Source organism: Erpetoichthys calabaricus, chromosome 12 (assembly GCF_900747795.2).
Source record: "Erpetoichthys calabaricus chromosome 12, fErpCal1.3, whole genome shotgun sequence".
Taxonomy (NCBI): Eukaryota; Metazoa; Chordata; class Cladistia; order Polypteriformes; family Polypteridae; genus Erpetoichthys; species Erpetoichthys calabaricus.
Genome location: NC_041405.2, coordinates 100,702,689 through 100,724,937, shown reverse-complemented (window position 1 = coordinate 100,724,937; position 22,249 = coordinate 100,702,689). Strand labels below are relative to the sequence as shown.

Genomic DNA, 22,249 nt, shown 5'->3' with positions numbered 1-22,249 from the left:
CTTCCCGCAGGGTTTCATGGGAGATGGAGTTCTCCACAACCCTGTGGGGATCGGGGATGGCTGCCAGGGGGTGCTGCATGGATCCCGAAGCCCACCTGGACATCTCTACAGCGCCGTCCGGAAGTGCAATTAGCCACAGGTGATCAAGCACCTGGAGCACTTCCGTGTGGGCTATAAAAAGGGTCAGCATCCACCACTCAGGAGCCAGAATCGGGAGGAAGAGGACGAGGTTGCCTGGGAGGAGTGGTGGTGCAAGGTGGAGAGTTGTTGGTGTTGTATTTACGTGCTTTTGGGACTGTGTATTGCCTGTGAGGTTCAGGGGGAAGATGTGCCCCACAGGTGAAGAAAAATAAAAAGTGTGCTTCTTTTTACACGTGCCTCTGTGTCAGTCTGTGCCGGGTCGGGCGCTATATAGCGTCTTTTACAATATATACGTAAAAACCTGCTTACTGAGAGAGTTACCAAAAAATAGAGTAAGCAGAAACAAAAGCAAGCTTATATATATTTACAAAATAATCAACAAATATAAAAGAAAAATATATAATTCCACTCTGATTTTTAATAAAGCAACAACAATTTTTATAGAAAAAAGTATTATACATAAGGCAAATAACTTCTCAAGCCCACTTATTTTAGTTTCTCAATCCCTGGTTTCAGCGTTCTCTCTCAGTTTTTTGACTTTGATTAAAATTTAACAATGTTGTTTGACTACGATTCTTATTTCATGTCCTGAGCTAGTTTGATTGGTCATTTGTCTGTCTGGCTTTGACCTGTTGCTTGCAATTTTGTTTTTGTTGACATCTCCTGATTCCAGCTCCATTTAAAAGTTAGTCCTGTAGCAACCTCTGTATCTACCCTTGCTATCATGTTTTCCATGGTTCATGCTTCAGATTATTAGTATGCTCTTTAAAAGAGATACTTAACATGAAACATAACCTCATGTCTCCTCATATTCATTCCACATACTTTGGTGAGGGTTTAGGTGGTGACACATTAAACTGGACTGATCAAACTGAAATTTACCAGTCTACAACATGCTTTTTAACTTGCATTTGCCACACGGAGGCCACAGATCTACCACAACATGGTAGCATATAGTGTGTGAATGTTACTAGTGGTTCCTTATTCTATATATCGAGAGCCACCCCTTTCTGTATGTAGATCACACACTGTGTATAAGGCCCATGATCAGAGAACCAATGGGAGTGGGGGGATCCGCTATTCAGGAGCTCCACTGGACAGCCAATTGGTCTGCACATTTCTGTCACTCGGCTTCAGTCAGATAACTCCTCCTACAACCCTAATCTTAACCATAATGTAACCAGTGTATTGTGTGACATCACTGACATATAATGCAAAGCAACAACCACTTCAATGGAGCGGAGCTTTAGAGGTCCACAGCTTAATTCTATTGAGGTTATTGCTGCTTCATGAATCATCAGATTAATGTTCTTAACAGTCTACTGTTATAATAATTTTCTATGACTTCAAGTCAGCACTGCAAAGAAAAGAAAAGAAAAAAAATGAAAGCATGAAAAAGCAACTTATGCTGCATTTGCAGGTGTATTTTGAAATGTATGTTCTAGTAAGCTAGCTAACATTACATCAGTTGACATTACACTAAAGCTAGTGGTTTACTGGAGTAAAAATGGAGTAACTATAAAATTATGTATAATAGTGTTTATCAGATATTATCTGATGTTACAATACCTAGCTGACACATGGTTGAGGATTATATATTACCATCAGCAAGTAGACCTCAGGATTTATAGACATAGTTAAAGGCTGCTAAGGTTAGTCGACATATGAAGTGCTCTGAGTGTGGTTCCATTGAGGACATGCTTGTAAATTTCACCAACACCCATCCTGCTCCCTTGCTTACTATTTAGCTATTGGCTGAATTGTGGAACAGCACTGGGCATGCGCCTTTGACATGTATATATAAAAAAATTAGCTCAGATTAACAATTGTTAATTTTAGTAAATGCTTTAATGTTAATTTTATTTGTAGTTAAGATTACTGATTTAGTTAATGCCTTATTGTTATCTGCTGTCATTGGAAGGACAAAATGAAGTTTAGATAAATTTGTAAGTGTAGGTGATATATATTCACACGTTCATTTTTTAAATATCTAAATATTCAGCTTCATTGTGAACCTGCATTTACTGCATTAAGTAAGTTTATTAAGATGTTTAGTAGGAATATTATTAGTTGTTATTTTATTATTATTAGCAGTGCTAGTTCATGTATTTAATATTATCTTTATTTGTATTATTAGTAGCAGTAGTAGTAGTAGTAGTGGTAGTAGTATTATTAAAATTGTTGTTGTTGTTGTATCACATGTCATACATGATACTATTGGCTATATCAAGTAACAAAGAGTAACATCACACTAATACCCTGAACCATTATTAATATCATTATCATTATTATTACTAAACAGGCCTTCATTTATAAGGGAAACAAATGACTTGGTATATCATTGCCATTAAATACCACTGAAGTCCAAACTTATGAGTTGCCCTCCAGATTGCAACAATCCTTCCAGTTACCAGTTTTTCACAACGTATGCTCATCAAGACATACCTCAGATAAAGGATGGTACAAGAACATCTAAGAAGCTTTGCTATCATCAGCAGCAACTCAGACCTTGCACAGAAGCTGTCATGTGATGACCTCATAGCTGACTTTGCCTTCATAAAAAGTAGACATGTGCTTCTGTGATATGCAACAAAGATACAGAAGAAACCCCTAAACATTCACTTTCAGGTTGTGATTATTTTAAAAGGTATTTGTGTTTGATGTTAAAACTTATAGTTAATTTTGTGATGAGTGCTTCTTTGATTATTTATTGTTTATTTATAAATTTATTGTTCAAATTAAAGCTGTTATAAGAAATACTATTGCAGTGGATTCATGGAGGAGTAGGGTGTTGGTGGTACCCAAGAAGATTTTGCTTAGGACCCCATTGTAGCTAAGGGCAGCACTGAATATACCTGCAGATCAAGATCACATTACCAAGAAAAACGTTTTATTCCATTTGTGACTCTGTATTTAGCATGGTGGATTTAAAAAATACAAGGATGTTGTTAATGGTAAACACACAAGTGCTCTGTTTATTAAGGATCTGTTCCATCATAAATTGATCACACTGTAGCCTATAACACTTTATCCACTAGGCCTAATTTATAAGGGTCTTCAGCCCCATGCTGCCTGGTGGAGTGACACTTGTCCCACACAAAGTACTGCACCAGTCACTTCCTTTAATACATCCTGTGTTTCTCTCTTTCTCTTTCTCCTGGTTTTAATCCTCTTCCAGTCAGACTAGCTCTTGCCCCAGCTCTCCTCAATCAACTGTTTTCTAGCCCTTAAGTGGCTTTAAATTGATACTTGGAGTCACTTTTTGCCAGTCTTCATGGGACAGTTCTCGACTGCTTGACTTATTACGGAGTGAGCACATTCCCTCATGTGTCCAGAAACCATCTGCTCTATATCAGCCAGGTGGTGATGCCAACTTTATTATTTCCTCCCTGGTCCTCTCATCTCCAACCTAAATCATACCTCCCTGCCCAGTGGTGCCCCAGCGCCAGCACACCTACACAAAGTACTGCACACTAGTAGTGTCTATGCTTCTAGCCTGGTAGAACAAGAACTGCTAGTAACTCTCTTGCTTTCTTTTTCTTAGAACCTTGCTTTCATCTGCCACTGTCCTCCACTGACCATATATGATGCCCACCCCATAATCCCATTGCTTACTATGCTAGCTATCAGATTATAGAAATGATTCCTAGCTAATTTGATTTACATTTGTTGCACACCAACGAAGAACACAAAACTAGTTGCTTAGACTGGATTTGTTTTTTATATCATTGATGCACTGTGAAATCTGACATGATCTTTTTTGTTTTACTTACACTTCTTTTAATAGTGAGATTTATGCAACAGAAGTAACTTCATTACTTTGCGGCAACTAATTGGAACATAAATTGCTCTGCATATCCATTAGATGCTGAATTAAATGATTCAAAAATATTATGAAAGTATCTGCAGGGGCAGTGACCACCAATAAAAATGCAGACACTATCACTCCAGGAGCGGCAGTCAATTAAATATCATTTAGAGCAGTATAATCTGTTTCTACAGTCTGCTAACCATCTGAATAAACAATACTCTTACCTCGGGACAAAGAGTCTGAAGTATCTTTGCCTGACATACTAATGTCAGATTCTTCATTTTCAGAAGGAAGCCTAGACTTGACAGCATGCTATTTAGTTGCATATCCACAAATATCAATGTCAACATCGCCATCAGTAACATCATAACTATTCTCTTTGTATGCATTACCCTCCTTAAAATCAAAAGCAGAATACAGGAATTTTGTAGGCTTCCTGAACATAAGAAAAATGCAGTCATCTGAAAGAGTTGAAAATAATTTGACTTTTTATCTACTAGAGGACTTCTTATGGTAACACTTGTAGTTTAGAACACTATGCAAAGGCTTCCTGAGGCACTTCATTTCTCTCAGACCAAAAGCACAGAAGAATACATCCATCGGGCTAATGGAGACTAAATAAGGCATATATATACTCTAAAAATGTCTCCTGATCATTATTATTTTTGTCAGTTCCACTATGTCGATATACTTTTATCTTGACGTGAAGGGCACCTTGTAATTAAGACTGTCTGAGAAATATTGGGGCAGAATGGGAGAAAGTTGATTCCACAGTAGTAAGTGCTGCTGTATGATAGTTCGAATCCGGTTATTGGTGTGGAGTTTGTAAATTTCTTCCATCTGTATGGGTTTTTTTTTTTGAGCACACTTGTTTTCCTCTCACCTCACCAAAGTTGTGACAGTTAGTTGTGAATTCCAAATTGGCCCAGTGTGGTTGAGCGTGTGTGGACTCTGCAATGGCGCCCTGTCCATCAAGTGACTCCGTGAGAACCCTAACTACAAAGAGGACTATTTCATTTATGTTAGGTAGAATGCCCAAAGGGGACTGGGCGGTCTCGTGGCCTGGAACCCCTACAGATTTTATTTTTTTCTCCAGCCTTCTGGAGTTTTTTTTTGTTTTTTCTGTCCACTCTGGCCATCGGACCTTACTCCTTCTTATGTTAACTAAGGTTGTCTTATTTTAATTTCTTATTTGTCTTTTATTCTTCTTTTCTTCATTATGTAAAGCACTTTGAGCTACTTTTTGTATGAAAATGTGCTATATAAATAAATGTTGTTGTTGTTGTTGTTGTTGTCCAGGGCTATATCCTGCCCAGTCGTGCCATAATAGGCTCTAGCACTCTGTGACCATGACTCGGATTAAACAGGTTTGACTGTGTTATGCTATACTAGGGGGTTCCCCTCTGCTCGCTTTGCTCGCCAGTCACTTCATGTCTTTGCTGCTCGCATTGTGAAGAGGGGAGCTGAATGCACCCCAAGAGACGTGGTTGCTCCTCCGAAACACCCTTTTAAACGGTGATACATTGGGAAACAAATACAGTTTTTTTTTACCTCCTCTTTGCTTGATCAGCTGCTGGATTGCTGCTGCTGCTGTGCTGTGTGATCTGCATCTCGTGCGGCGCTTCAAACATTTAAAAGCCTGTACAGCAGCTGTCCTACTGCGTGTGTTTTATTTCCGGCTCTGGGCCTGGTTAAATCTTTTGGCACAAAGTCCCGTCTCGTAAGATGTGAGTTCTTGATATTTTTTAGTTTATAATTTAAAAACGGAAGAAGAATCTGAAAATCGAACAACATCACATGAAAGTTCGATAAATTCTGAAAAAAATGATACCACACATATTTACAGTATGTAGGTTTTAAAATAAGCCCGATTTAAAGCGTGACAAAAAATGGGACATTAACAACATCATTGTTGCACTTTTAAGCTTAGGATTTTATATATAAAGAGTAGATTAAGGGGGATATGTTATATCATTTTGTCCAATTTGTTTCATGAGAAATGAGGATATAATCCTGTCAGCAAAGGACTGAAAGATTGGACCTCTTCCACCACATTGAGTTAAGTTAGTATCATTAATTTATAAAGAATCATTTGTTTGGACCATGGACCATTGAATAGGCAGAACAAGCTCCACACATACCAATTCAAAGCCCAGATATACTTAGGAATACCTTCTGTCCCAGTGTTCATGACAGTGTCCAACAATAATATAAAATTCTAAAAGCAGCATAATCCAATTAAGTGTCAAATGAATTTTCTCTTAAGCCTTTCCCTGCAACCTTGGGTTCAAGGCAGAAACACACCCAAAATACATTTTAAAAATAAATTATTCAGATATGCACACCCCATCTCAAACCATCATTATTTCTCACAACTGATACTGAACACATACTTTGACTTTTCACTAAGAAATGTTCTATACAACAAAAACAAATTCTTTTGAAGTGCTGGAATAAATTCAATTTTGCTTTTCATTTCCAAAAATACCTTTAATTTTATTAGAATGCTGCTGGATTGACCCCTTGACCCACTCCATGCTATTTGAAGTTAGCTTTTTGTCTTTTAAATGAGTCTGCTGAAGAGGAGACTTTATAATATCCATTCTATTCTGGGTAATGCATTGTTAACTGCTGAAGGTATCTAATATTAAAACGTGCATCTGCATCACAATCAGCCTCAGATCTTTGTTCTGTGTTGTTATCAATCAAAGTTCTCAGCACAGAAGAATGAGGTTAGTAAACACTTCTTTATTGGCAAACTATAACTCACATACATTTGTTAAACTTAGATGAAGCTTTGATTAAAATTCTTGTTCTAGCTGCTATTTTTAAGGGAAGCCTTTGTTGTCACAGACGTGAGACTGAAATTCCATGTAGAAGTTTTTGGTAAACCTTTTCATAAAGTTTGGCTGAGGCTTTATAGTGTGTTTTGAATGATTACGTTTATTGTCTGTCTTGAAATAAATAAAAAATGAAACACCACTATCTCTTATAGAGTGTAGGATTATGTAAAACTCATTTGGTGCAAGTTAAAAGGAATGTACTGTACAGTTGCACATTTGGGTATTAATGATGTGCAGTCCTAATCTGTATAAACAGTAATCATGTATTATTTGTAGACATTTTTGTTCCAGGGCGGCACGGTGGCGCAGTGGTAGTGCTGCTGCCGCGTAGTAAGGAGACCTGGGTTCGCTTCGTACAGCTGATCTGCCGGACTGAGACTCGGGTCCTCAGCGACCAGGGCATTCACACTGGGGCTCACTCTCCCAAGTCTGCTTGACTCCCACTGCCTTCCACAGTGAGCCAACCACCTTCTTGGTCACTCCAGCTCCTCAGAATTGCTCAGCTGGAGCGACCGCTTCTTACTGCTCGCGAGTGTTGACCAAACACTCCTTCAGGGGTTTCTACTTCCAGCTGCCTGCTCTCTCTCTCTCTCTCTCTCTCTCTCTCTCTCTCTCTCACTCTCACACTCCTGCACCACCCTCCAGCTCTCCGCACCTTCTGCCTTCTTCTTCTTCCTCTTCTTCTTCTTCTAATCACCGCTCTTTCTTTGATCTTTTCCTTCCTTCTCACTCATTCTTCTCCAATTTATAATGGGGACGTGGCACGGGTGTGGCTATTAGCTGTGCACTCCAATGTCCACAGCGCGCCTGGAAACCGCTCTGGCCACACTACCACGCTGATTATTTATTTAAAAACTGGCCATTCATTTAGAGCCATGGACCCACTATACCACAGTCACTCCTTGCATTTGTTCTCTAAGACTTGTTCAAGTCTTTTAAAGAGGTTAGCAAATACAAGAAAAGCTCACTTTCAGACAGCTTAGAATTTACTTGGGCAAGATCAGCTTTAAAAAACTTTGATATTGTTCTTTCAAGTTCAAGAATAAAGCTTTTTTGCAAGCACCCACCTTGTTCTCTTTTCCTGCAATTCAGAAGCCCAAATGCAACAATTTCAGATACTCTTTTCTGTTGCTAAAGGCCTTGATATCATTCTAGAGCTGAAGAAACAGACTTGTCTTTAAAACGATAAATACAAGAGTGGATTAGAAGATGAGGAGCTAACAAATAACAGGTTAAAGTACATAGCAAAGTCAAAACCAGAAATCTATTCAAGACAGGGAGATTAGAAAATGGCCACAGTAGCAGAGTTCAAGTGGAGTGTGACACCCTCACTATCAAAAGCCTGATTAGTTCTCCTTTGGAATGACCAGCTAAAATGGCCACTTTTTGTAAAGTGGAGGACCCAAGTTTCCATCTCAGATGTCTTTTAGTGGGGTGCAGTGGTTAAGGCTTTGGACTTTAAACCCTGAGGTTATTGGTTCAATCCCGCTACTGGCACTGTATGACAATGAGCAAATTATTTCACATGCCTGTGCTCCAACCTGAAGAAAACAATAGAGTAGAAAAGAGCCTATTATATCTCTGGAAAGACGTAGGCTGCCTTGGATGAAGGTGTCAGCCAATTAAGAACAGAATAGAAGTGGGAGCAGCTCATAGCAAGAACTCTGCCTGCAATATAATGGAGGCTTGGTGACCCTGAGACATTGCAGACACATCTTAATCTTGGAAGTGGTTCACAGTGTAGCTACAGTAGAAGACATTCCTGAGCAAGTGTTTTGAACTTAGTTAAGGATTTTGGTATGTGAGCAACAGAAGCAGCGACAGAGTGAGGCAGGTGGTGGAGGAGTGCTTTATTGATGCTTCTGACATGGACTAGAAGTCAAACCATCCTACTTGGTAGTCAGAGATAGGAGCAGAAGGTATTATGAATAATACATACAGTATACGCTACGCCTATAGTTCAGGTATCAATTACAAGCAGCTATGAATTGTTTCCATGGTTTTTTTTTTTGTTCTTTATTTCACCTTATACAATTTCTTGTATTAGGAATTTGTTAGTTTTCGCATACCCCTTGGGGTCAGATCACAGGGTCAGCCATTGTACAGTGTCCCTGGAGCAATTACAGGTTAAGGGTCTTGCTCGAGGGCCCAGCAGAGTAGGATCTCTTTTGGCACTGTTACATATATAAGCCATTTGAAATGTTATGAAACACTGTGAAAGCACAGTAACACATTTCAAGAGTCTTATTATTTTTAGCCATCATTTAATATTGTTAACAGCATAGTTAAAATGTTTATAGAATGTTAACAACTGTTTTATAAATCTACAATGTGACCAAATACATTATTTTTGCATAATATTGTCACCTTCTATTATCAAGGTATATACACACAACTTTAAAATTACAAACAATAAATAAATTACAAACAATAAATAAATAAATAAATAAATCTATTGTAATAAGGCGCTACATTGCACCTGACCCAGCACAGACTGACGCAGAGGCACGTGTAAAAACCAACAGACTTTTTATTTTTCTTCAGCTGGAGGGCACGTCTTCCCCATAATCCCTCCAGCCACAACACAGTCCCAAACAAAGCACTTAGCCAACACACAAACACTTTCCTCTCCACCTTGGCACCACCACTCCTCCCAGGCAACCTCGTCCTCTTCCTCCCGATTCTGGCTCCCGAGTGGTGGATACTGACCCTTTTTATAGCCCACCCGGAAGTGCTCCAGGTGCTTGACCACCTGTTGCTAATTGCACTTCCGAGCGGGGCTGTAGAGGTGTCCAGGCTGGCTCCAGGATCCATGTACCACCCCCTGGCAGCCACCCCAGATCCCCACAGGGTTGTGGAGAACTCCATCTCCCATGGAGCCCTGCGGGAAACTGAGGCACCATAGTCACCCAGGGAGGCTGCCACCATGCGTCCCGGTGGAGGTAGTGAGGAGCCCATGGCTGCTCCCCTGGAACATATACTGTACAGCAGGGGCGTTCCAGCCGGGCATTGGACCCGGCCGCCCATTACAATATATATATATATGACATTAGAAATTCTAGTAAACTGGAAAGAATTATGAATTCTTCAAAGACTGCTTACGTTTTTGTAGTCATGAATTTCAATGACTTCCTCAGTGCCATTCCCAGTTTGGAAAATCTCCATCTTGTGCCTGGAGTCAATCTCCATTATTCCATTTCTTTCTTCACCATCAATAAGGACTTTATAATGAAGATCATATACCTAAATGGAAACACATAATATGTCAAATGTTACTTCATTGTTGTGTTACATTTTTCCCATGATCTTTCCCATGCAGCTTTTGTATTATTTGAATTACTGAGATTCTCTTAAAGGTGTCTGTGATGCCCACAGCTGGCATTACCTTCTTGAACTTGGGACATCAATAGTCTGAGATAAACTGAGATAGATTGGGCAATGAAGACACATAGAAACAATAGGTTGGTGCAAGCAGTGCGCATAGTGCTTTTATTCAATCAACAGCATTTCAAAACAAAGTGCAGTGCAGTCTCAATCAATCAATCAATAAATAATCCTCTGTAAAATCAGAGCAGTTGTGGAGTTTAAAACAGAAAATCCAAGAATAAAAACATTCCTTTACTTGCCTTTCTTGACAGCCAAGCATATATTTTTCTCCAGCTCACCTTTTTGGTTTTCCTTCTATCTGGATCTTGTCTCTAACTACTATACTACAGTGTCTTATGGGATGCCCAGGAGCTGGACATTCCTGCCACCTATCCATTGGTTCAGCAGGACCTCTGGAGCCTTTGATCGCATCTGCTCCTTCAAAAAGTTGAGCGTGAGCGACTCATCTCTGAAGCACTGTTCCACCTCAAGGGACCACTGACCGCCTGCATCCTTCTTACCATGCAAGCTTACACTCCCAATTCTGTCTTTCTTGACCCCTGGTTTCTTCTGATCTCCCCCCAACTCTAACTCAGCTCCTTTCCATACTCCTGTGCAACATCTTAATTACAAACTGTGGAAAGTCAATGAGGAAACTAGAACCAATTACACAAGTGTGATTAACTCATCCTCCTCATTAAACATCCCAGGGCTACATGAGAACACATACCCAAGTATCCTGATCTGCACCATTTATATTTAAAAAATAGCACACAGCTATGGACCCCCAACATGCATCACCACAGTGTTACATGGAGGCAAGACAATACTCAAGCAGGTTTGTTACGTTAAGAAAGCTTTAAAGATGTCACAACTAAGAAAGGCATAAGAAACCTGAACTAACAAATAGGCAGGTGAGGACTGAAAGCAAACATTGAATTGTTGAGAATATCGATTTTTGCAAAGCTTTCCCTTTGTTTTTTAAGAACATATTTTTGGACAATCACAGAGCACTTGCTTTAAATAAGATGTCATCCATGATGTCACATGGACATGTAATCATGGCTCTTAGCATTACAATGACCGCAAACCAAAATTGCAGAATAATGAAATTATTATTATCACCATACAATGTTGAAATGGCAAAATATAAATGAATACAAAATTTTAAATGTCAAGATGGCCACTCATTAAAAAGGAGACGCTACAGTGATCTAAAGCTGAAAGACACATGGCACTATTTAATTTTCAGTTCTATTACTAGGTTGTAAATATTTGTACAATATAATATTTGAAATTGGCAGATGTCCACAAAACCACACCAGCTTGATTAGCCATGGAATGGACATCTTCTTCTAAATCTTCTTGTATACTTTACTCTGTACTTCAGCCAAACCCAATAATCATCAATTTGCCAGTAACCTAGTACTTGACCATTTTTAAAGATACTGATCCAATGTGGGACACATTTTAAGGCCCAATTCTGTGCTGATAGTCACCAGCTTTCTTCGGCCTGTGCAGTATTCAGTCTAACGGAAGTCAGTATGGATTGTGACATTTAGACATCCCTATACGGATAAGGTATTTTCATGCAATTTAACTATTATTTTCTAAATTTAATCTTCCAGAGATGCACTATTTCATCTATATACAAATTATAAACTTTGTTAAAAGCAATCTGCCCAACTTTCATCATTTTTAACCCATATCTATCCCTAAAGTCACACTGACTCCAACAGCACCTGCAGAGTATATAAAAATTCTTAAGCAACTACCCCTCAATGAAAATTCAGATAAATAATTGAATTCAGTTGTACATAAAGTAAATTCTAGTTCAATATGCACCAAGCTTGCTATAATCCATCCATCCATCCATTTTTGAAACCTGCTTTATCCTGAGCAGAGTCATGGAGAAGCTGGAGCCTATCCCAGCAAGTACAGGGTGCAAGGCAGGAACAATTCTTGGACAGGGTGTGGGTCCATTGCAGGGTGCATGTCAAAATTCAATTCTTCACTCACAAAAAGGCAGGATCCACCTTGTGAGCGAAGATATCAAGCACCTATATCACAGGGTCACATCTTTTGGAAATGTCCAACACTTAAACTTATCTCAGATAGCCTTGGTTTTAAAATCAAATTATCAGTCAGTCATATTCTAACCCGCCTAGACCTAAACATGGTTGCAGGGAGTGCCGGACCCTATCCCAGCTAGCATAGGGCACAAGGCAGGAACAAACCCTCAACAGAGCACCAGTCCATCACAGGGTGAACACATACAAACACACACCAACCAACACTTGGGTCAATTTAGTTTCAACGATCCACCTATCCTGCATGTCTTTGGACAGTGAGAGGAAACTGGAACACTTGGAGGAAACCAATACAGACACAAGGCAAACCCTAGTCTGCAAACCCTGGTCTCCTTACAGTAAAGCAGCAGTGCTACTATTGCGCTACCGAACTGCCCGGAGTGTTACTAGATGGGATAAAATCAGTTGTAATATTCTACATTCTACACCACACTACTTGCACAAAGACCTGTTTTGCTCAAATGGAAGAATCTCAGTCTCCTTTTTTCAGCTCAGTGGGATTTGCAATGATCTATATTAACTCTGTTTAGAAAAAAGTTCACGTGTCTTCACAAAGATTTGTTCAGAATGGTTTCACATGACCTCTTTAATGTAATTCCAAAATAAACAAGCTGGGCCGATACTGAACCTTTTTATCTAATTTGCTGTCCTATATAAATGTCTACTTTAGATGAGGCTCTGTAGTACTATGGCTCTCTTCTCTCAGTGGGGGTTAAGTGCCGGTGTTTCGTGGAGTGTTTCATACTATTGTACTGGCAATGCTATCTTCATTATGTTATTTTGCATTCTGTTATTATGGTTTGTTTCTTAATAAAAAAATAAAATGTTACAATTCACATTTAAATTTTGACAACACAATGAAAACACAGAAAATAATAAAATAAATGAATAAAAGGATGACAAAAATGTTACAACCAATGTTTAAATCCTGGCAGATGTGCATATCAGTGTAGTCACCCACTCAAACTCTATTTTTTATATCACTACCATAAAATGCAAGTAGTATTACAAATAAACATTACTTTCTTTATGCGAAACATACATTATATAATTAAACAGTCACTCAAATGAAATATTGTCCAGCTCTCAATAAAACTAAATAGTTATTTTTATGATTTGTTTCCTGGTGTCTTTTGTACTATATTTGTATTTAGGGCTTAGGGGTTAATGTTGCAATTTGAGATTTCAATGTTGCTTTACCTATATATGCATAACCAGTATTCATAGATAGTACATTATAATGTGATTATACTGCACATATAGTTCACTTTGATATGGTGAGTCTCATGAAATGCATTCCATTTACTATGCCACATAATACTGAATTATATTAAAACAAAATTTTAGTTTGATTTATATAGGAATGTTTGTACATAGGCAGACTTCCTACCTATATATATATATATATATATTTATATACAGCATTTATGGACTGGAAGGCCAGGAGAAGAAAAACGAAGGAGGAAAGGAAGGGTGTTCCCTACCAGGACAGGTTTGGCACCCTTACCTGTCTGGGAGGCCAAGTGATAGAATCAGGGGAGTTATCCTGCTCAGACTATTTACTCCCCTGATTTGGTAGATGGCAGCATCCCTGGGTTACCCCAGACACCCGCAGGGCATTCTGGGACCTGTAGTCCCATGGGGCAACCCTGATGGGTTTCGACTTTGGTGGACTTTTATTTGACCCAGAGGTGCTTCCAGCAGGCTATGCTCCAGCATCAGAAGTACTCCCAGGTCTGAGAAAAAAAGAGTTGCTCCACCTCACTCAGGCGAGTTGGAGTTGGGTGGAAGGTGGACAAAGCTCACATGGAGGATTGGAAGGAGAAGAAAAAGAGTGAAGAAGAATAATTGTTTAATATCACTTTTAAGCATTTTTAAAGGTATTTATGTTAATAAAACCTTACATTTGTGTCACTGTGATTGTGTCTGGGATTTAGGGTGCAGCTATGCCCCTAGTGGTCACTATATACTATACACTATACTACATACTATACTATATACTACTATATATAATATACTAATAATAATCACTTCCACTGTCCGTAATGTGTGCTGACTCTAGGGTCACATAGTGCCGAGAGGCCAGATGATTGAAAATAATTAACAGGTCAGGGGATGTGTACCTTCCACTGCATGCTTCATGCTCCTATTTTGAAGGTACTATCCATACATTTATGAGTTACCACAGCTTTTTTTGTTTGGTTATTCACCAAACAGTTTCCAATAAACTATGTTCTGGGAAGTCTTTGACTTTTTTATTAAGCATATGTGCAACAATGGCTGAAGGAATGAAAAATGCATAGAATTTTATACAAAAACATCAACAAAAACAATCACACTATGTATTAACACCTAACTACTACCTAACTAAAACAAATTGAATTGTGAAAACGATAATAGTTAAGAAAATGACTAGTGTGCCAAGCAAGCAACTTGAATGCATTATACCACATGAGTTACACTGAAAAAATAAAGATGAAATTGAAATGGAATTGCAAATGATTAGTCAATCATTCAAAATGAAATCCTTATGTCAGACCGAGAGATAATGGAGGTGTTATTTTGGAAAATCTATCACTTCTTGCAGAATTTACTGGTGTGGAATGATTAATACTGACTGCTGACTGGCTATTGTGAGCTGCACACACTGATGGCAGTAGCAAAGTTGACTTCTTGCAAATGAATTGTTCCATGCTGATGTTCACTTCATTGCATGCAAAAGCATAAAGCAGAGCTCGAACTCCACAAATACATCATGTACATTGAATCATGATGCAAAATGCAATACAAATAAAGCACACCAAGCAGTAGTAAGCTAGTATGTACAATGTATGTATTATCTGATTGAAATGGCAGGACTGGACATACTCACCTACTCTGTAAAAATATTACATTGATTCTTACTTACCTACCCAGTAAAGCTCTCATGTGCACATACAGAAGCATATATGAGTATATACTGTATATACAGTATATATAGTGTGACGGATGGCTGGAGCCTTTTCCCAGCCAGGAGGCCATCATAGTGGAAGGATCAGGGGAGCAGATATACACAGAGCACTGCCTCCCCTGAAGCACTGGATAGCAGCCCTCCTGAGTGGCTGCAGCACTTCGGGCTCCATTGGAGTTCCTTGGCAGCTGCCAGGGGGCGCTGCAGAGTCTTCCTTTGTACTCTCACCACAACTGGGAGTAATTCCAGACATCCCTAAGGAGTCACCTGGAGCAGTCCCAGGTGCCGCTTAAAAGGAGCTGCCTGCCTGCATTCAGGGAGCCAGAGTCGGGAGGAAGAGGGACGAAACTTATTGGGAGGAGTGGTGGTAGAAGGGAAGACAGAGGAAGAAAAGACAGAAGACAAAGTGCTTTGTGTATTAATTGTGTTTATAGTGCTTTGGACTGCTGGACACGTGGTAATCCAAGAGAGGAAAGTGTTTCCGACTAAAAATAAAAGACTTGTATATATATATATATACAGTATATACTGTATATACTGTACAAAAACATAAACAGTAGACTTGTCAACCTAGACACTGTGTTAGAAATCTGCTGTAAATGGATATTTTTTAAATATTATGTTGGGTAATGGATAAGCAGAGATATATTTGTGTTTTCTAATTATAAAATAACAGTGCGTAACGGTCAATGCTGCGTCTCTAAAGAAAAGTCTCTGTAGGTTCTATGCCAACATACTTAATGTTCATTATTGCTATTCCAAGTTGCTTACACAAACAGCAGATATTAATGAATGAAGCTGATTTGTTTCCTTTTCCCTTCATTATCCCTTTAGAATATTCAAATGACATTTTCTTTTCCATTTGAATATATTCTGGTGGGATTAGAATTGCTTTCTTTTTTAAAGTTAAAAAATATATGAAAACAGTTTCTCATTAGATAAAAAATAAATAGAACAGACGCAGAGAAAACTGAAGAATATGTCCCTTCATTGAAATAGATAAAACTCACCATTGAAGCCAATGAAACTCATTATTTCTAAAATGAAAAGCTATAGAATTGAACAATGTGTAGAAAGTAATGTGTGACCCTTTACACATCTTGTAAACTTAAATGTATTAAAGGAAGAGCACAGTGGCACATGGTTAGAGTCAGAGACCTGAGTTCAATTCCTAACCCATTCGTTCTTCATGTGGAGTTCGCACATATTCCCCTTCTTGGTTTTCTCAGGTTACTCTTGTAGGATATGGCCGGCCATTCATCCTGGCCAATACCCCCAGGCCGCTAGATGGAGCCCTCCTTGCAACGTGGAGATGCCCCGAATTCCAGCAGGGCATCATGGACTATGGAGTTTTAATGCACAGCCCTGCTGGATAACGTCGGGGCCGCAAGGGGACGCTGCAGGGAGACACAGACAAGTTTATTTTCCATACAGCCCGGAAGTAAATCCTAGTCACATGGTTGGAAGAAATAAAGTGCTTCCGGGCTGATGAAGAAAAGAAGTTTTTTACCTGACCCGGAAGTGATAGAAAGTCACATGGACTGAGGGACAGAAATACTTTTCGGGTCACGGACTATAAAGGACTCTGGGAAATCCCAGACAGACGAGCTGAGCTGGGTGGAAGGGTGGCAACTAGTCTGGGAGTGGAGGATTGAGTATTGTTTATTGTTATGATTATTGATTTATTGGAGTATAGTGGAGTGGAGGGTGCTTTGTGCACTTTATTATTATAATAAATATTCATTTTGGACTTTTCTCTGGTGTCTGACGTCTGGTCTGAGGGTTCAAGGGGTCACGGGAACCCGTAAACTTTCACACTCTCTAAGATTTGATTACAACATAATAAGTAACTTTAACTTGCAGTGGACTGTTCAGTGTTTGTCAATGCTTCATATCTCATCAAACTGGGATACATGAAAACCCCTTTTGTAGTGGGAAATACGGGCTCAGGAAGAGAGTGGAATTTAAAATGTTCTTTAGATATGCACAGATATCCCTGTTTTGTCTAACTACTCATAACAAAAATGTGTGGCATATACCAATTTTAAGGATTCTTTCAAGTTAAAGCAGTTAATCTGTTTAAGACGTGTGTAAGATTCCTTTGACAAGCCTTTAATAAAAACAACCGTTATTTTATAGAACAACTCAAGGTTGTTTGCATGCATAATGATAAATCATACTGTAATTGTCTGCATGCATTTTTTACCACAGGAGCAGCGTGAACCACTGAATCTAAGGCACAACCTAGGCTAGTAACACCTTGTTTAAAATCTAACTGCTTAACTGCTAGGACACAAAGTCTTTCAAGGAGTAGTCAAATTTAGCTATAAGGATGTCACTTGTATTGCTGCTACTTGCATCACTAAGACAAAGTCCTACAAGGTTTTTACTGATCTTTTTAAACAAAGTCTGTTGAAACAGCATTTACAGCAGTACTGTCTCACTCTGCAGGATCTAGAGATGTGACGTTTGCTTTTTTGAGTTACTAGATCCCTGTTTTGCCTGCTGTTTTTTTTCTTAACAAATAACTTCTTGATTTAGCAGCTAATTCTTCCTTTCAACTGATCTACTTATGCAATTAGATTGGTCTGTTCCGAAATATCAAAATAATGCCAGCAGCCTTAATAGAACTTTAACAACTGTTTCTTTATTTTATCATGTGAAGAACCAAACACTGTTTAGTGCAGTGTGGCTCTAATCCCAGTCTGTGACGTTCAGGAGGCTCATCTGAACAGAGTCAGAGAATGTGAAATCACCGCAGTAACTGTACAAATGATTACGAAGTACTGTACATAATGTAATCAAGATTAGGTTCAACAACAACATTTATTTATATAGCATATTTTCATACATAAAATCAGCTCAAATTACTTTACAATAATAATGCCTGGACAAAGTTACAAAAGAGAATAAAACTAAAGAACAGTTATTTGTAACAGGTAATGTAAAATAATAAAGAATCAAAATGTCCAGTTTAATAGCAGACTCTACAATCAAATGGGAGGGAAAGAAAAAAAATAAAAACTCTATTTGGAGGGAGGCTGGAAAAAATTAACTTCCATGTAATCCAGAACCAAGAGAATGCCCATCATTCTCTGGGCATTCTACAGGATCACACGTAGCCACTCCTACAGGCCATCAGCATCTGGAACTGGTCCCCCAAAATTGCACTCCAAGCTCTGCGGCTAAGCTAAAGAAGGACTTTCTTTGGCCTTGAAGACTGAGCCACAGTAGTTAACGTGGAGGAGGGCCACAACTAAATGGTAAGAGGCATCCTTGAGCATTAGTCTCTGTTATGGCATAGTAATTGAATTTTGTACCATTAGCAGAGCATTCCTATCATATACTACCCAGCTTAATAAGGCCTTACAGGAAAACGTATTGAAGTCTGTATTGTACTCCCACTTTTACTCAGTTGGAATCTTCAAAAGCTTTTTGAAGATTTTGAGACAAAATCTGAATCTTAAACCTTGTATAGCAAACCCAACTCCAAAGTAATAGGCCATTTACTCAATTCCTTCTTTTGTTTTAACAGACTCTAAGCACTTCTGTATTTCATACGTGTATATTCTGTAAAATAAACACAGATATAAAAATGAATCACAAATAAAATTAATTAATAATGCCAGGAACATATCATAGAGAACTTTCAAATGCATAGTGCGTAAAATATAATGAATGTGCAACTGAAACTGTGCAACAATGAAACTGAGATGACCGACAAGCAAAGACACAAATAAGAAAGGGAGAAGATAGACAAGCTTGTGAGATGAACGCTCAGCGGTAGTAGTCAGAAAGGTCGAAATGAAAGTAACAGGAGACACACAAGGATGTGATGATTTTCAGGTGTTATGGAGGTGAGTCAACAGGGTAGGGTGTATAAGGTGGGGTGACAGTGCTGTATGCTAAATTCAGTTTCAGTGGCCATGAACATCTGGTTAGTGGTTCATGGTAGGTTCCCTGTTACAGCATACTGTATATTGAATCCTAAACTGTCACACAGGTACCTAGGAGATTTAATGCTAAATTTAACGTGCCTCAGCTTTGTACCACTAGTTTAAAGTGATTCAATAAATCCAATCTGATACCATGAAGCTGTTTTCTGGACCATTAAGAACTATGAGAACATCGGAAAGTGAGGAGCCTTCAGCATTCAGTATTTTAAACTGGACTGTTCACCATATTCTTGAAGAAAGATTTTCCTACATCCTGTAACATACAAAAACACCTCATATTGTTAGGAGTGACTTAGCTTTGCAACACAATTTTTTTTAATTAATTATGAAAACTGGGATTAACAATTTGCAAACTCATTTAGAAGAATGTACAGTAATGTTAATCATGGAACCCATTTGAAAAATGTTAATTTTTTAAAAAATGATGTTACTTAAGGGCGGCACGGTGGCGCAGTGGGTAGCGCTGCTGCCTCGCAGTTGGGAGATCTGGGGACCTGGGTTCGCTTCCCGGGTCCTCCCTGCGTGGAGTTTGCATGTTCTCCCCGTGTCTGCGTGGGTTTCCTCCGGGCGCTCTAAAGACATGCAGGTTAGGTGGATTGGCGATTCTAAATTGGCCCTAGTGTGTGCTTGGTGTGTGGGTGTGGGTGTGTTTGTGTGTGTCCTGCAGTGGGTTGGCACCCTGCCCAGGATTGGTTCCTGCCCTGTGTTGGCTGGGATTGGCTCCAGCAGACCCCCGTGACCCTGTGTTTGGATTCAGTGGGTTGGAAAATGGATGGATGTTACTTAATTCTGGATAAATAAACTGCATTGATTACTTATTTTTTGACTGCTTTATTCCTTATCTGTCACCATGAACCAAGTGAGTACGTTATTTAACTATTAATACTATCCCTAAAAAAATGATCAGATCCTCACACCACTCCTTTATAAAAAAGAATTTATTTCTGTCAGCTTTAAAAAAGTTTAGACTAAGCATTTACACTAGCAGTGATATACTTCAGCATTCTATTCCCTGTTTTGAATAATTGGTTAATTATCAATATGCTCGCTTTAAACATTTCTTTTTTAGTAATATTCATGTGAGAAATATGCTTGATTGGAAACAAAAACATTTACAGTCTTTTTTATATGGCATTGTTATTTGCCTATTTTATGGTTATGATGCCACTATGATAATAATTCTCTTCTTGGGTCCCTGTATAGTACAGATTTTCTTATTTGGGTCTTCAGATTAAAAATTTAAAGAATCCTTTAACATCTTTTACATTTTGTGACAAAATGAAGACATCTGATTTCTTCCAGCACTAAACAGTTAAAAGTCTCCAAATAAAAATCTAGCAAAATAATTATTTTTATTATGGCCTGGTGTCAGGAACATTCTTTCATTTGTATTGGAACAATGAATTTTGTGCCATTTGTTAAAATTAAACAGAATGAGACACTTTTGACCTATTCATTATTTGCCAGCCAAATGTGCCAAATGTTCTTCTCTCATTTGAGAAGGCACAAGTCAGTAAATTCTTGTGCAGAACATTCCAATGAACAAAGTCTTACATACTGTAGATTTATAACTATATTTTTAAAGTAACAAACATCGATAACATTAAAAGAGATGTAAAAAAGAGAATAAAACATGAGTTTTTTTCCCTCATAAACATAGTTATACTTTGTACGCTGGTTAAGATTAGGGTTATGTTTGTTTCTCAAGTTATAATCGTTTATTGCATATATATGGTAGGAATCAGATTATATGCTGTCATTACAGCTTCAATGTTTGTTTACAAACACTAACATAATTTCATCGTGGATAATAAAAATATATTGTTATCATTTGATTCATCAAAATCAATTTGCACCCGACTGGTTGTTTATTTGAAGTATATAGATATTGCATAATGGTGTGAAAGAATTAATTGGAACAAAAGGAATAAAATGATTGGGTGCCACTTAATATGGCTCGTATGTAGCTTTGCTGCTCCGTTTTATTCTTACATTGCCAGAAGTAAGCAGCTGTTGGTTTCGCCACAGCTCATTACCTTTCATCATTGTTTGCCTTGTACTGAATGAATAGCTAACAAGTTAAAACTCTCACCATTCAGCAGCCTTATTTTGTAACTTGATTTGGCTTTTTGGCTGCTGCTTTGTAGAACTCTTTTCTTAATTCGGTTTGACAAGTTATGTCAGTGGACACCTTCAAATCAAATTTAAGAACATGTCTCTTCTCCCTTGCATTTTAATAATCTCTGCCTGCAAATGTATTCCCTATTCTGAGCCTTATATAAGAACTACGGTATTGCTGATCTTTTTTTCCATGTAATATCTGCTCATCTCTACTTCTGTGCACTTGATTTTGTTTAAATATGTTCAAATGTTTTCAGTTTTATCCTGTTGTTTTGAAATTGATTTGTTTGCTTTATAAAGTGATGGCATGCTGTATGAAGGTGGCACCATAAAGGTTGATTGACTCATTAATTCATTAACAATTTAACATCCAAAAAGTTGTGTTTCATTGTTTAAATAATGTGTACTTGTTGTTTTTATTTTCATTAGACCAGCACTAAAATGTTGCTGCCATTTGTTGCCATTTTAAACCACAGCTCTATCAAAATGGAAGACCCTTGATGTCTGAATTTGGCAGAAATATACAACATGCTTTAGGCTGTCTATTGTCTTTGCAATTTTTTCATATGTTACAGCCTTTGGCAATTATTTGTCACTGGTAGTCACATGTAATCTCAATGTAGGAAGTTTGTAATTTCACTGCTTGTGGGGAAATGGTACTGTACTTATTTCAGACTCTTCAGTTTTCTGTGACATTTTTCTTTGTTGCTTTGTTTGTCCTGTAAGCTATGGCATAAGGTACTGTGCAGAAAGCATGTTGACACCATCTTTGTGTGTTGCTAGAGTTTGTTTTTAATTCTTTTCCAAATACTATATGGATACCTTCTGTAATTTCAGATCTACATTGGTCTGCTTGAAACTGTATTGAGCAATAGTTCTGTTTGCTGGTTTCTCTGTTTCAAGTTTATTCTATTAAAGTCATGCTGTTTTAGGATAATATTATTCCTTGTCATGATAAATTATAGATACCT

At 38.2% G+C, this 22,249-nt stretch overlaps 1 protein-coding gene across 1 annotated transcript in view; it reads right to left on the bottom strand.

Annotated features, from left to right (window-relative positions):
• Positions 1-22,249, bottom strand: part of tnmd (tenomodulin) — a 417,047-nt gene that overhangs the window by 205,547 nt on the left and 189,251 nt on the right. The window contains exon 3 of the mRNA XM_051934485.1: positions 9,898-10,038. Coding sequence (XP_051790445.1) covers positions 9,898-10,038 — 141 coding nt within the window. The remainder of the gene's footprint in view (positions 1-9,897; positions 10,039-22,249) is intronic.